Source organism: Rhincodon typus, chromosome 2 (assembly GCF_021869965.1).
Source record: "Rhincodon typus isolate 14 chromosome 2, sRhiTyp1.1, whole genome shotgun sequence".
In the NCBI taxonomy this organism is placed as follows: Eukaryota; Metazoa; Chordata; class Chondrichthyes; order Orectolobiformes; family Rhincodontidae; genus Rhincodon; species Rhincodon typus.
In genome coordinates, this window is record NC_063333.1 from 21,835,503 (window position 1) to 21,849,748 (window position 14,246).

At 41.6% G+C, this 14,246-nt stretch overlaps 1 protein-coding gene across 1 annotated transcript in view; it reads right to left on the minus strand.

Annotated features, from left to right (window-relative positions):
* The window catches only part of dip2ca (disco-interacting protein 2 homolog Ca), a 540,449-nt gene that overhangs the window by 11,726 nt on the left and 514,477 nt on the right, over nt 1-14,246 (minus strand). The window contains exons 24-25 of the mRNA XM_048606154.1: nt 12,107-12,164; nt 531-605 (exon numbers count right to left, since the gene is read on the minus strand). Of these exons, the coding sequence (XP_048462111.1) occupies nt 531-605; nt 12,107-12,164 (133 nt within the window). The remainder of the gene's footprint in view (nt 1-530; nt 606-12,106; nt 12,165-14,246) is intronic.

Here is a 14,246-nt window from a genome sequence, read left to right on the forward strand (position 1 = left end):
TGGTGGGGGTCGGGGTAAGAGAGTGATAGACGGTGAGGGAGAGAGTGTGAGTGACGGTGGGGTGGGGGAGCGAGAGTGTGAGTGACGGGAGGGGGAGAGTGTGTGAATGACAGTGGGGGAGAGAGTGTGAGTGACGGTGGGGGGAGAGTGAGTAATGGGGTGCGGAGAGATAGTGAATGAGGGGACTGGGCGTGGGTGAGTGTGTGACAAGGGAGTGAATGAGCAATGTGGATGAATTGGTAGCTAGGAGGATTGCGTGAGAGTGACTGGGCGTTGACAGTGACTGAGTGAGTAAATGACTCAGGGTGGGTGAGTGTGAATGTAGTGGGTCGTGAGTGTTAGAACAGAGTTGGATGTAAGACGGGGGAGGCGTGGGCAAGTGAGTGAGGGGCTGTTAAGGTTGGGGGTGCAATATGTGTGGAAGTGTGGAGGCAGGTTCACTTGAAACACTCAAAAGTAAACTACGCTGTTATTTGAAGAGGAAGAATGGGCAGGGTTTATAAACTGGAGAATGATTGTGCTTGGTTTACCTCTCCAAGGTGTGAGTCACCTAGTGGTCCTTTTGTTTCAGGATTGGCAATGATTATCCTCACTCCAGGTAGGATCTGTTAAGACAATAAACAAAGATTTGATATCAACAAAGTACAAAGCAAGATTATCAGAGTATGAATTTACCCATGGTCACAACCGCGCATACAACAAAGATTTATGAGAGCGATGTGGAGTTTTGACATGAGGGTCAATATCTTTGGGCTGTTTTGATTTGCACAAGGGCTAAGTTAGATCTATCAGATGTTTACAAAATAATGCCAAGTTGTAAAAAGGTAAACTGTAGAAGATTGCTTCCGTGGGGTTGGTGAATTGGTAACATGGGAATAGATTCAATGTTACTGAAAATGAAGGAAGCTTTACACCAAGGAGATTTAAAACGTTCTAGGCTTCTTCATGTAGGAAATCTGAGCCAGAATGTGCAACATTACTCACTAAGAAACTGGATTAGTTTTGGAAAAGGGTGAATATTAAACGATGTGGAGAAATTTTCACTAGCAAGAGTGATCATGCTTCATTGCACTGAAACAAAACTTTTGGCGAAGTTCAGAAGCAAAACCATTTTTTTTTAAGTTTCTCCATTAGTCACATATGGAAATATGTGACCTTCAAGAATAAAGAAACAAAAACGAAATTCTAAAGTCCTTAGAACCTTATACACCTGACCCCAACCAGTCAGTAAGTCTGAGACATGCTGTTTGGCTTCTTTCTCTTCTGCTTTACAAGTTAAGACCGAATGGCCTTTAGCTTTTGCAGACACAGCATTCTATCAAGTCCTCCGACTGTAACAAAGGTCAATAAAACAAGTGGATGAATAGACTTAAAGAAATAAATTAAAGCAACAATATCTTGAGGGCTCTTGTGATGCCTTGGTAGTGTCCCTACCTCTGGATAAGCAGTCCTGGGACCAAGTCCCACTTACTCCAGAGGGTGTGTCATAACTTGCCTAAGTTAAAAATATCCAGACAATTATATCTGGGATACTTTGTAATCTACAGGAAAAGGTGTGAGCAAATAGGCAGGGTCTGAGGTCACAGGTCTTTGGAACTCTTCCTCAAGGAGCAGTAAAAGCAGAGTTTTTAAATAGTTTAAGGCCAAGGTAGATAGATTTTTGATAAGCAAAGGGATGAAAGGTCATTATGGTGAGGGTGGGAGAAGGCAAACAGAGGCAGGAATGTGGAATAATTGGCTCAGTCACAATTTTTTTGAATGGCAGAGAAGCTTTAAGCGGGTGGGGAGCTTACATCTGCTACTAAAGCATATTGGTAGGAGCTAAACTGGCCGACTGGAGGACAGTACATGTATTTATAATATTCATAAAAGGAATAAAATAGGTATTGTTGAAGCTATCCTTGAGGGTTGATATTGAGAAAACTGAGGAGCATTTATCACATTTTGTTACTATTGGCATTTATTCAAAGATGCTCAGGTTACAAACAGCAGACGGTGTGGGTTGAGAAGCAATAGGTCACACATCTCGTAAATTTACTGAATTTGCTTCGAAGATAATTAACATCGTGCCTGAGGAAAATCAAGTTGTTATAAACAAGTTTGATTTTCAGCAGGTACAAGAAGAAATTTCCTACATAGGAGACTGAGAGAGAAGGCTCACACAGCGAGGGATGGTTTACCATTGAGATTGTAATGACAATGAAGTGATGGATGAAAATCAAAGCTAGCAAAAAAAAACTAGAAATAAACTAAAACCATCTGTTTTGAACTTTCCTCTGCCATTTCCTGCCCAATTTTTAAAAAAAGGGAGTCAAGCTGCTGAAATAAAACTTTTGAAACCTCTGATATCGCTCAGTAAGACCACATTATTGTGATTTTAAAGGAAAAAGTAAGGGATTTCATAACTCTCTGCCTTATTCTTATCTCAAATTTATTGCATTTCACTATTATAGAGTCAGAGTCATAGCGATCAACAGAATGGAAACAGGCCTTTCGGCCCAACTTGTCCATGCTGCCCAGTTTTCACAATTTTAACTAATCCCATTTGCCTGCGTTTGGACCATATCTCTCCATACCCATACCATCCATGTATCTCTCCAAATATTTCTTGAATGGAAAAACTGTATTTGCTTTCACCACTACCTCTGGCAGCCCATTCCAGACACTCACTCCCCCTCTGTGTGAAAACATTGCCCCACGGACTCTTTTGTATCTCTCCCCTCTCATCTTAAACCTACTTCCTCCAGTTTTGGACTCCCCTATCAGGGGAAAAGCTGTCAGATATTTACCTCATCTGTGCCTCTCATGATTTTATAAACCTCTATAAGGTCATCGCTCAGTCTCCTACGTTCCTGTGAAAAAGGTCCCAGCCTATCCAACCTCAACAACCCCTCCTTATAAGTCAAACTTTTCAGTCCAGGTAGCATCCTAGTAAATGTTTTCTGCGCTCTTTCTAGTTTAATCATATCTTTTCTATAGTAGGGTGACCAAAACTCCATGCAGTATTCCAAATGTGGCCTCACCAACGTCTTGCACAGCTGCAATAAGACTTCCCAACTCTTATACTCAATGCTCTGACCGGTGAAAGCTAGCATGCTGAAAGCCTTCTTCACCGCCCTGTCTACCTGTGACTCCATTTCCAAGGAGCTATGAACCTGTACCCCTCTATCTCTTTGTTCTATAATACTGTCCTGGGCCCTACCATTGACTGCGTAAGTCCTGCCCTGGTTTGACCTATCAAAATGCAATACCTTGCATTTATCTAAATTAAATTCCATCTGCCATTCCTCAGCCCACTGGCCCACTTGATCAAAATCTCACTGCATTCCCAGATAACCTTCTTCACTGTCCACTATACCACCAATCTTGGTATTATCTGCAAACTTACTAACTATGTCTCCTAAATTCTTAACCAAATCATTTATATAAATGATGAATAACAGTGGACCCAGCAGCGATTCCTGTGGCACAATGCTGGTCACAGGCCTCTAGTCTGAAAAGCAACCGTCCACTAACATGCTCTGTCTTCTCCTGTCAAGCTAAATTTGCATCCAATTGGTTAGCTCTCCCTGGATCCCATAAGATTTAACCTTACTCAACAACCTACCACGTGGTACCTTGTCAAAGGCTTTGCTAAAATCCATGTAGACAATGTCTATCGCACAGCCCTCATCTATTTTTTTTGGTCACCTCTTCAAAAAACTCAATGAAATTCGTGAGCCACGATTTCCCACACACAAAGCCATGCTATCCCTAAAGAGTCCTTGCCTCTCCAAATGCCTGTAGATCCGGTCTCTCAGAATCCCCTCTAATAATTTACCCACCATGGAAGTTAGGCTCACTGGTCTGTAGTTCCCAGGCATTTCCCTGCATTCTTTCTTTAATAATGGCACAATATTAGCCACACTCCAATCTTCAGGCATTTCATCTGTGGTTGTTGATGATAACAAATATCTCCGCTAGGAGGCCCTCAATTTCCTCCTTAGCCTCCCACCAAAGTCCTGGGATAAACTTCATCAGGTCCCAGGGATTTATCTACCTTAATATATTTTATGACTTGCAGCAACTTCTGTTCTGTAATGTGGACACACTCAAGACATTACTATTTACTTCCCCAAGTTCACTAGCATTCATACCTTTCTCAATGGTAATTACTGATGAAAAGTATTCATTTAGGATCTCACCTATCTCTTGCGGCTCTGCACATAGATGACTTTGTTGATCTTAAGAGGCCCTATCTCTCCCTAGTTATTCTTTTGCCCGTAATGTACTTGTAGAATCTCTTTGGGTTCTCCTTTACCTTATCTGCCAAAGCCATTTCGTGTTGTCTTTTTACCCTCCTGATTTCACTTCAGTGTACTCCGACACACTCTATACGCCTCAAGGAACTCACTTCATCCCAGCTATCTATACATGTCATATACCTTCTCCTTTTCCAAGGCCATGGCCTCAATAACTCTAGGAGCAAATCACTGCAGATGCTGGAATCTGTACTGAAAACAAAAGCTAGAGATCACAGTGGGTCAGGCAGCATCCATGGAGAGAGTGTAAGCTAATGTTTACAGTCTAGATGACTCTAATGGACAGTCATCAGGACTCAAAATGTTAGCTTGCTCTCCATCAATAAGTCTAGTCTTCCAGGGTTCCCTACCCCTGCCACCCTTACCCTTCACTCTAATAGGAACATGCTGGCTCTGGACCCTCATTAACTCACCTTTGAAAGCCTCCCACTGCAAACAGCCTCTCCCAATCAACTTTTGAAAGCTCCTGTCTAAGACCATCAAAATTGGCCTTTTAGAACTTCAACTTGCGGACCAGACCTATCCTTTCCCATAGCTATTTTAAAACTAATAGAATTATGGCCACTGGTCACAAAGTGCTCCCCTACTAACACTTCCAACATTTGCTCTGCTTTATTTCCCAAAAGAAGGTCAAGTTTTGCTCCTTCTCTGGTAGGGCCATCTACATTCTGCATGAGAAATTCTTCCTGAACAAATTTTTTTCTATCCAAACCCTCAAAATTATGAATTTCTCTCCATTCAAGGCCTTAACACTAAGAAATTTCCCTTCAACCAAGCCCTTAATAACATGTTGACTATCCTTGATTAATCCTTGCCTCTATAAGTGGAGATTAATTCTGCCCATCAGAATGTTTTCTAATAGTTTCCCTACCACAACTGTTAGACTCATTGCCCTGTGGATTCCTGCGTTAGCCCTGCCACATTTCTTGAATAATGGTACCACGTTAGCTGGTCCTCCAGTCCTCTAGCACCTATTCTATAGTGAGGAGGGATTTGAAAATTAACATTAAAGCCCCTATTATCTCCTCCATACCTTCCACAGCAGTCTCATCTGGACCTGGGGCATTATTCACTTTTAGTTGTGCCAAAACCACCTCCCTCTAATGCTAATTGGTTAATGTGTATCCACTGTCCTATCCCTGATTTTCATATCCGCAGTTCACTATAGGGAAGGACATACAGATGCAAAGTACTTATTTAAAACAAAAACAGAAGTTGCTGGAAAAGCTCAGCAGGTCTGGCAGCATCTGTGAAGAGAAATCTGAGTTAACGTTTTGGGTCCAGTGACCCTTCCTCTGTTTGTGTTCCTGATTTACAGCATCCACAGTTCTTTTGGTTTTTACTTATTTAAAACCCTGCCTCCATTGTCACAGATTGCCACTTTGAGGTTAAAGCTTTGATTGTGTAGATATTAAACTTTTGAGGTAGAAAGATTTTAATTATAATGGAAAAGTATACAATTTAACTTTGTTGGATAAGTTGAATAGTCACTAGGACTTCCTTGGGGTGGGGGTGGGGGGGGCGCGGTGTGGGGGTGGCAGGGAAGACCTGGTTTGTGGTGGCATCGTGTTATTGTCACTGTCCAAAGACCCATGCTAATCATTAGGGTTCAATACTCCATATGGCAGATGGCAAAATTTGAACTCAATTAATACATTTGCAATGAAAAAAGTTAGTCTAATGGTTACCTGGCAACCATTGACAATTATTGAAAATCCCATCTGGTTCACTGACAACTTTTAGGGAATGAAATCTGCCATCTTTACCTAGTCTGGCCTACTTGTAACTCCAGACCCACAACAAAGTTGTTGATTTTTAACTGCCCTCTGAGATGACTTAGCAAGCCACTCAGTTCAATGGTAACTAGGTTTGGGTCAACATTCAGCAACATCCACATCCCATTAAAGAAGAAACAGCAAAATAACAATTCCTCTTTATTGTCACTGAGGTAGACTCTGAAAACTAGAAAAGGATTTCCAAGCCATTACTAGACAGGTAGCTTTGGCTCTATCATGACAAAGGGAAAAAGGCAATGACTGCCATGAAAACAAGGTAAGAGAAGGTGATATTGGTTCTCATGACTCATTTCAATGTTGGACATGACAAAGTATTCTCAGGAACACTCAAAAATCTGGCATTTGGCCTTGTAACTAGAACCTCTGCAGGGTTTGAGGAAGGCAGGCAACTAGACAAGCAAAGGTCAGCTCTTAGAGATGGAGCAGAGAGTGTAGTTGATGAGGTCTCAGTGCAATAAAAAGCAATAGAAGAATGAGTGTCACATGTCAGCTTACTTAATAACAGCCCAAGGTGTTGGAGGTAGTACGTAAGCGTGGACATTTCCTTTCCTTTGGGTCCAGTGACCCTTTTTATCTGTCCCAGCTCTGTTTTTGCACCCTTTCTCTTTTGTTCTTTTTTAATTCATTCATGGGGTATGTACTTCGTTGGCTGGGCCAGTACCTATTGCTAAATCCTAGTTCCCCATGAATGTGATGGTTAGCTGTTTCTTTTGAACCTTTGATGTCCATTTGATATAGGTAGACCCACAATGCTGTTAGTGAAAGAATTCCAGGGTTTTGACCCAGTGACACTGGGAGAATAGCGATATATTTCCAATACAGGATTGTAAACGGCTTAGAAGGGAATTCGCAGGAGTGGTGTTCCCATGTATTTGCTGCCTTTATCTTTCTCGATGGCAGTGGTCATGGGTTTGGAAGGTGCTGCCAAAGGGGCCTTTGTGAATTTCTACGATGCATCTTGTAGATGATACACACTACTGTTACTGAGCTTCGGTGCATGTGTTACCGATCAATTGGGCTACTTTGTCCTGGATGGTATCAAGTTTCTTGAATGTTGTTGCAACTGCACTCATTCAGCCAAGTCGGGAGTATTCCATCACACTCTTGACTGGTAGATGGTGGACAGGATTTGGGGACTCAGGTGGTGAGATACCTGCTGCAGTGTTCCTTGCTTCTGACCTATTCTTGTAACCACTGTATTTATGTGGCTAGTCAAATTAAGTTTCTGGACAATAATAATCCCTGGATGTTGATAGTGAGGGATTCAGTGATGGTAATATCACTGAACGTGAAAGAGTAATGGTCAAATTCTGTTTTGTGGGAAATGGTCATTTTCTGCTACTTGTGTGGTGCAAATGCTACTGCCTCTTATCAGCCCAAGCCTGGATATTACCTGGGTCCAGTTCTATTTGGACCACTTCAGTTTCATCATAGAATCCCTACAGTGTTGAAACAGGCCCTTCGGCCCAACAAGTCCACACCGAAACTCAGGAGAATCCCACCCAGACCCATTCCCCTGTAACCGACCTAATCTACACATCCCTAAGCACTATGGGAAATTTAGCATGTACAATTTATCTAACCTACACATCTTTGGACTGTGGGAGGAAACCGGAGCACCCGGAGGAAACACACGCAGACAGTGGAATTGAACCCAGGTTGCTAGCGCTGTGAGTCAGCAGTGTGAAACACTGAGCCACAATGCTGCCCCACAGCATAAGGGCTGACCACTTAGGACTGCGATGAGGATTGTGAATGGTGCTGAACATTCTGCAATCATCAGCCATTTCTGATGTCATGACGAAGGGATGTTCATTGGCGAAGCAGCTGAAAATGGTTGGGTCTAAGACATTAAGGAACTCCTACAGAGATGTCCTGGAGCTGAGATCATTAGCCTCCAACAACCACAATCATTTTCCTCTGTGCTAGCTATGTCTCCTACCACTGGAGAATTTTCCTCCCAATTCCCATTGATTCCATGTTAGGGGGATTTTGTAGGATTGACAGGGCCGGGTTTACAGTTGTCATTTCTGGTGCTTAGGTTGATGTGGTGGTCCAGACAGTTTCATTCAATTTTTATGAGACATTTTAGCTGAATGGCTCAATTGGGTATTTCAGAAGGCAGTTAAGAGTAAGCAATGTTACTTCAAATCTGGACTCAAAAGTAAGCCAGACCAGTTAAAGGACAGTAGTTTTTCTTCACTCACCATCTGCTGCCGTGGGCTTCAAACCAGAGTTCCCAGAATATTGCACTCACAGGTCCAGTGACATTACCATTTGCCGTCATCTCCCTCTGAAGACCACTCTGTTCCAGTTGATTAATCTTATTTTCAGGATTGACCAATGTGGTTTCCTACCGGCATTCTAAACCGAATGATGACTGTTCCCTTTTTATGTTTGCCTGCTGTCATTTGATCTACTTGACCACCTCATTCCCAAGAAGCAGGGACTAGGCACATACTTTTGTAGGAATTCTCCTCAACACAATCTAGAAATGCTTGTCCCTCACTGCCACTTTATCACTATTCTGGCAACCACTAATTTTAAACACTCTCTGATGCTTCCACCTCTTTGTAACTGTCTCCAAGATTTGTTCCTCTATATCCTTTCTTCTGGCTGGTGGTCTACATTTTGTATTGAGCAATATAATTGGACACTTCTTATTTCTTGGCTCTAGCTTAATCGATTCTGTGTTCGAACCCTCTGAGGTGCTGACTTTCTCCTGCACTCTTTAGCCAAAAATATCACACCTTTTTTTACTTTGCAATTTTTTTCTGAAGACATTGTAACCAGGAACATTTAACATCTCGACCTATCCTTCCTACAGCCAGGTGTCTATTATTGTCACGACCCCACAAGCAGCTTGTGCTTGTAATTTTTCAGTCTTATTAACTGTACTCTGTGCATTCACATACATGCAATATAACCCTGATTTAGGCTTTCTAACTTTCTCCTACACTCCGACTCCAACTATTAGCTTGGTAATTTCTATTTGAGTGCTGTCTCCTTCTCCCACCATTTCGTGCACTCTAGGATTACTTTCTAATATTATACCCTGGCTCCCAAATTAGAAAGCAATTAATAACAGCAAAAAAAAACAATTAAAAGCCCGATAGACTGAAGTCTAACGAATCTGACCTGACATCTAAAATTCTAAATGAAGACAGCTGTAGAGGTAGTGGATGTACTGAGTATGATCTCCTAAAATTTCTTTCATTCTGGAATAGTTCAAGCAGTTTGGAAGTCAGCAACTCTAATGCTGATATGACGGAAAGAGCAAATAGGGAACTATAGGTCCGTTAGCCTGTTATCGGGGAAGTGTTGCATTTATTACTAAGGAACTTTAAACAATGCACTTAGAAGAACATAGCATGATTACAACAAAGCCACATCGCGTTATAAAAGGGAAATGCTGTCTGACCAACTTATTGGCACTTTTTGAGGATATTAGGGGGAAGGCAATTGCCTAGTGGCATTGTCACTGGACTGTTAATCCAGAGACCCAGATGGCAGATGGTGGAGTTTGAATTCAATAAAAAAAATCTGGAATTTAGAGTCTAATGATGACCATGAATCCATTGTCGATTTTTAGACAAACCCATCTAGGTTCACTAATGTTCTGCCATCCTTACCTGGCCTGGCCTACAAATGACTCCAGATCCACAGCAATATAATTGACACTTAACTGCCCTCTGAGCAATTAGGGATGGGCAATTAATGCTGGCCTAGCCAGTGATGCCCTCATCCCGTGAATGAATAATAAAAAACTGATAGAATCAGTAATGAGACGCTAGAAGATGTGATATACATTTGTTTTCAAAAAGCATTTGTTAAGGTAACATAAAATATGCATAAAATAAGTGCTCATGGATACATTAACATGGCTAGAGGCTTGTTTGATGGACAATAAACAGACAGCAGGGATAAATGGGGCATTTTCAAGTTGACAAGCTGTGTAGTGTCACAACAGTCAGTGCTGGGGCCCTAACTATTTGCAGTCGATATGAATGATTCAGAAGAAGAACTAAAGAATAACATACCCAAGTTCACTGATGGCACAAAGTTAGATGGGAATGCAATCTGTGAGGGGGGCACAGAGAGGTTGCAAAGAGACCAGGTTAAATGAAAAGGTGGCAGATAGAGCATAATGTAGGGATGTTTGGTTATTCACTTCCGTAGTAAGAATAGAAAAGTACAAGTTTCAGTTTAAAAATCATGAAACTTGTACATGTTGATGGTCAGACAGACTTGAGTGTACTTGTAAAAGGAACACAATAAGCTTGCATACAGGTGCAGCAAGCAATAAGGATTACAGGAATAAAGAAGTCTTGCTACAGCTCTCCAGAGCTTCAGCAAGACAATGCTTGAAATACAATGCTCAATTTTTGTCTCTATATTTAAGGAAAGTTAAAATTTCTTTGGAAGCAGTAGAGTGAACACTGACTAGATCCTGACTTGGTCCTCAAAAAGGAGAGGATTGATTAATGATGAGAAATTGAGAAAACTGGGCTTTTCTCCTACAGAGTACACTACAACACCACACAAGTGGGTGAAAATATGGCTCTCATATTCAAAGCCAATAAATAATAAAAACAAGTTGTTTGTGTTCAACATTGAGGTCATTGGAAAACTGCTTAGAGAAACTGACAAAAACACGGTTCTTTCAGCCCCAGCTCAACCCAGCCAAGACTGATGGACTGAAGATCGCTCTGCCAACAGCATGAGTTTCACATGATATCAATTTGTCGTAATTTCAATTCAGTCTGTCATGGTTAAGAATAAACAACAGACAAGGGGCCCTGAGAGATAGTAGGAACTGCTGATGCTGGAGTCCGAGATAAGCAGATGTGGAGCTGGAGGAACACGGCAGGCCAGGCAGCATCAGAGGAGCAGGAAAGCTGACGTCTTGGGTCTGGACCCTTCTTCAGAAATGGGGGAGGGGAAGGGTCTCTGAAATAAATAGAGAGAGGGGGAGGTGATGATGGAAGGTGGATAGAGGAGCAGATAGGTGGAGAGAAGACGGACAGGTCAAGGAGGCGGGGATGGAGCCAGTAAAGGTAAGTGTAGGTAGGGAGTTGGGATTGGAGCTGGTCAGTGAGGAGGGAGGGGCGGGTAGGTGGGAGGGAAGACGGACAGGTTAAGGAGACGGGGATGAGGCTAGTGGGTAGGAAGTGGGGGTGGGGTTGGTCAGTGAGGTGGGAGGAGCAGATAGGTGGGAGAAAAAAAACGGACAGGTCAGGAGAAGGGGCCCTCTTGTGATGCAGTGATAATGTTCCTACCCCTGAGCCAGGAGACCCAGGTTCAAGTCCTACCTGTTCCAGAGGTGTGTCGTAATATCCCTGAACAGGTTGATGAAACAAAACTGTTTCAGTGACTGCTGAGTGAATGCACTGTTATTCCCTTCATCATTTCTTAAAAAAACAAAAAGTGTGATGTAGTGGCAGTGTCCCTACCTCGGGGCCAGGAGGTCTGGGTTCAAGTCCCACCTGCTCCAGAGGTGTGTAATAATACCTCTGAACAGTTGATTAGAAAAATCATTAAATAAAAACTTCAAACTGCATGGTGCAGTAATAGTGTCCCTACCTGTGAGCCAGAAGGCCAGGGTCCAAATCCCACCTGTTCCAGAGGTATGTAATAACATCTCTGGCCAGGTTTGATTAGAAAATATCTAACGTGCAGAAAATAATCCAAATTGGTGATCCTGAGCATAAAGAGGGTCAGTTTTCTAAATGTATAAGTAACACACCAATGAGTGTTTGTCTCACTCAGGGAGAGATTGTAGGGTCTTCATTTTCCAACTTGTCTCCACCGTATTTGATGCCAGAAGATTTAAAAACCAATGAAAGCTGAAAGTTGTCAAATGTGTTATTCCTCCTGTGGACACATCCTTCAACTTAGTGAGAATAGAATTTAATACACATTGTTATAATAAGAAGCACAAAACTGAATGTAGACATTAAATATTTGAATTTTGATCTTAAGTGTGACATTGCAGATTGTGCTACTCACTTTGCCAGACTCCATTAGTGGTAGACTGTGTGGAGATCCTCTTTCCACTAAACGGACCCTGTCAGCAAACAAGGGGTTAAAAATCAATGTCTCGTTTTTTTCTACTAACAGCTATGCCCATGTTGTACAACACTTTAAACCACCAGAAATATATTCAATATCATTTCAGAAAGTTTCTGAAAAGGTGGAGTACAATTAGAATTAGCTTTATTGTCACATGTAATCACATGACTGCAGTGAAAAGTTGACAAGTTGCCACTTATGGCGCCATCTTAGGTACAAAGGTATTTGCGTACAGATTCTGGAGTATGAATTCTTAGGGGGGGAAAAAATAGAAGAGAGAAATAAAAAGTCCAGCATAACAGACCTTCAAAATTGCAAACTCTCAGTAATAAATTAGAAAAATAAAGAAATAAAAAGTTCAAATCAACAGTCCTTCCACAATAGTATATTAAAAGAAGATATTTTTGAAAAAGAGAATTTAAGACGAAGTCCAGTCCTAGTTAATTTCATGGCTCTGGGCTCGAGGACCCAAACCCTCTTTGGAATCCCGGACTGGACCCCTATGATGCTGAAGGAAAAACGTTTAGGTAATCTATTTTGAAATCAGTATCAGGAAATTCAACTAAACAAAACGAAAGCTTTACAGTTCTTTATCAACCTCCAGGATGCCTTCTATCACATTAAGTTTCCCACTTTTTCTAATGCTTTGGTATTCAATCACAGGGAGGATCCATTCTTGTAAGACTGCTTTAGAATCAATCATTCTTTTCAAGATAAAAAAAAAATCAGGTTTTCATTATTTCTGCCAGCTATAATCCATAGATGACTATTTAATGTCCTCGTGACTTAATTAGAAATTAATAACAAATAATTAAACTTAAAAATTAAATAAAATCAATAATGAATGTGAATAGCACATAACCCATCAGCAATTGGAGCAAATTTGAAAATCCTAATCTATACCACCTACTCTCAGTACTCAGTTATGTTTTCAAAAGACTGCACCATCATTCACCATCATTCTGCATCAAATTACAACTCAGATCTTCATACTGAAAAAGACACGAGTTATTTAAGCCTAAAACCTAAATGCAGCTGCCTTTATGGTGAAGCTATAATTTTCTGAGCACATTTAAATCACATATTCTGTTCCTTGTTAAATGTACCATGCAATGGTATGTCTTTAAGCATTAAGCTAGTTAATAGACATAGAATTTGCATAAGTACACTTCAATCAGACTCTGTGCAGTTGCAACCATCAATAACAATTCTTTGTTTTGCAGTGATCTATACAATTTAACTAGCAGCGATTATTTGAAACCTTGCTCCCCACACTGCACAGTTTGGTTAATTGACTTGTTGCATTAGAATAGACTTGCCCTAGAGCAAGCCTGTCTGTTTGATGTGTATTGATCTTTTAAAGTGTAGTCTACAGTCTGGCTGAACGTGATCAAATACACAACGTAGCTTTATTCATTTTCATATTTCCAAATATTGTCACACATTTTATCTCTACCTGAAAGTCCACTGTTCCTCAAGTTCCTAAAGGTTTCTGTACAATCCACTGCAATACTCATTGCAACTTGTCCCATTGCCTATATGTTTTTCTGCAGTCTGCTACCTAATTTAGCGAATCAGAGATAGTAGGAACTGCAGATGCTGGAGAATCCGAGACAACAAGGTGCAGGGCTGGATGAACACAGCAGGCCAAGCAGCATCATAGGAGCAGAGAGGCTGACGTTTCGGGCCTAGACCCTTCATCAGAAAAGGGGGAGGGGAAGGGGGTTTTGAAATAAATAGGGAGAGAGTGGGAGGCGGATAGTTGCAGTGGGAGAGAGATCCCTTGAGGTTTGTCCGGAGGGAGGAGGGTAACTTCTTCAGGTTAGGCATCCTTAGAAGAGGCTTCGCAGTGGGGTTAAAATCGAATCAGAGATAGTAGGAACTGCAGATGCTGGAGAATTCTTCCAATTGAATCTACAACATTCAGAGATAGTAGGACCTGCCGATGCTGGAGAATCTGAGATAACAAGGTGTAGAGCTGGATGAACACAGCAGGCCAGGCAGCATCAGAGGAGCAGGAAAGCTGATGTTTCAGGTCTGGACCCTTCTTCAGAAAAATTGAATAAGGGGTCCAGAC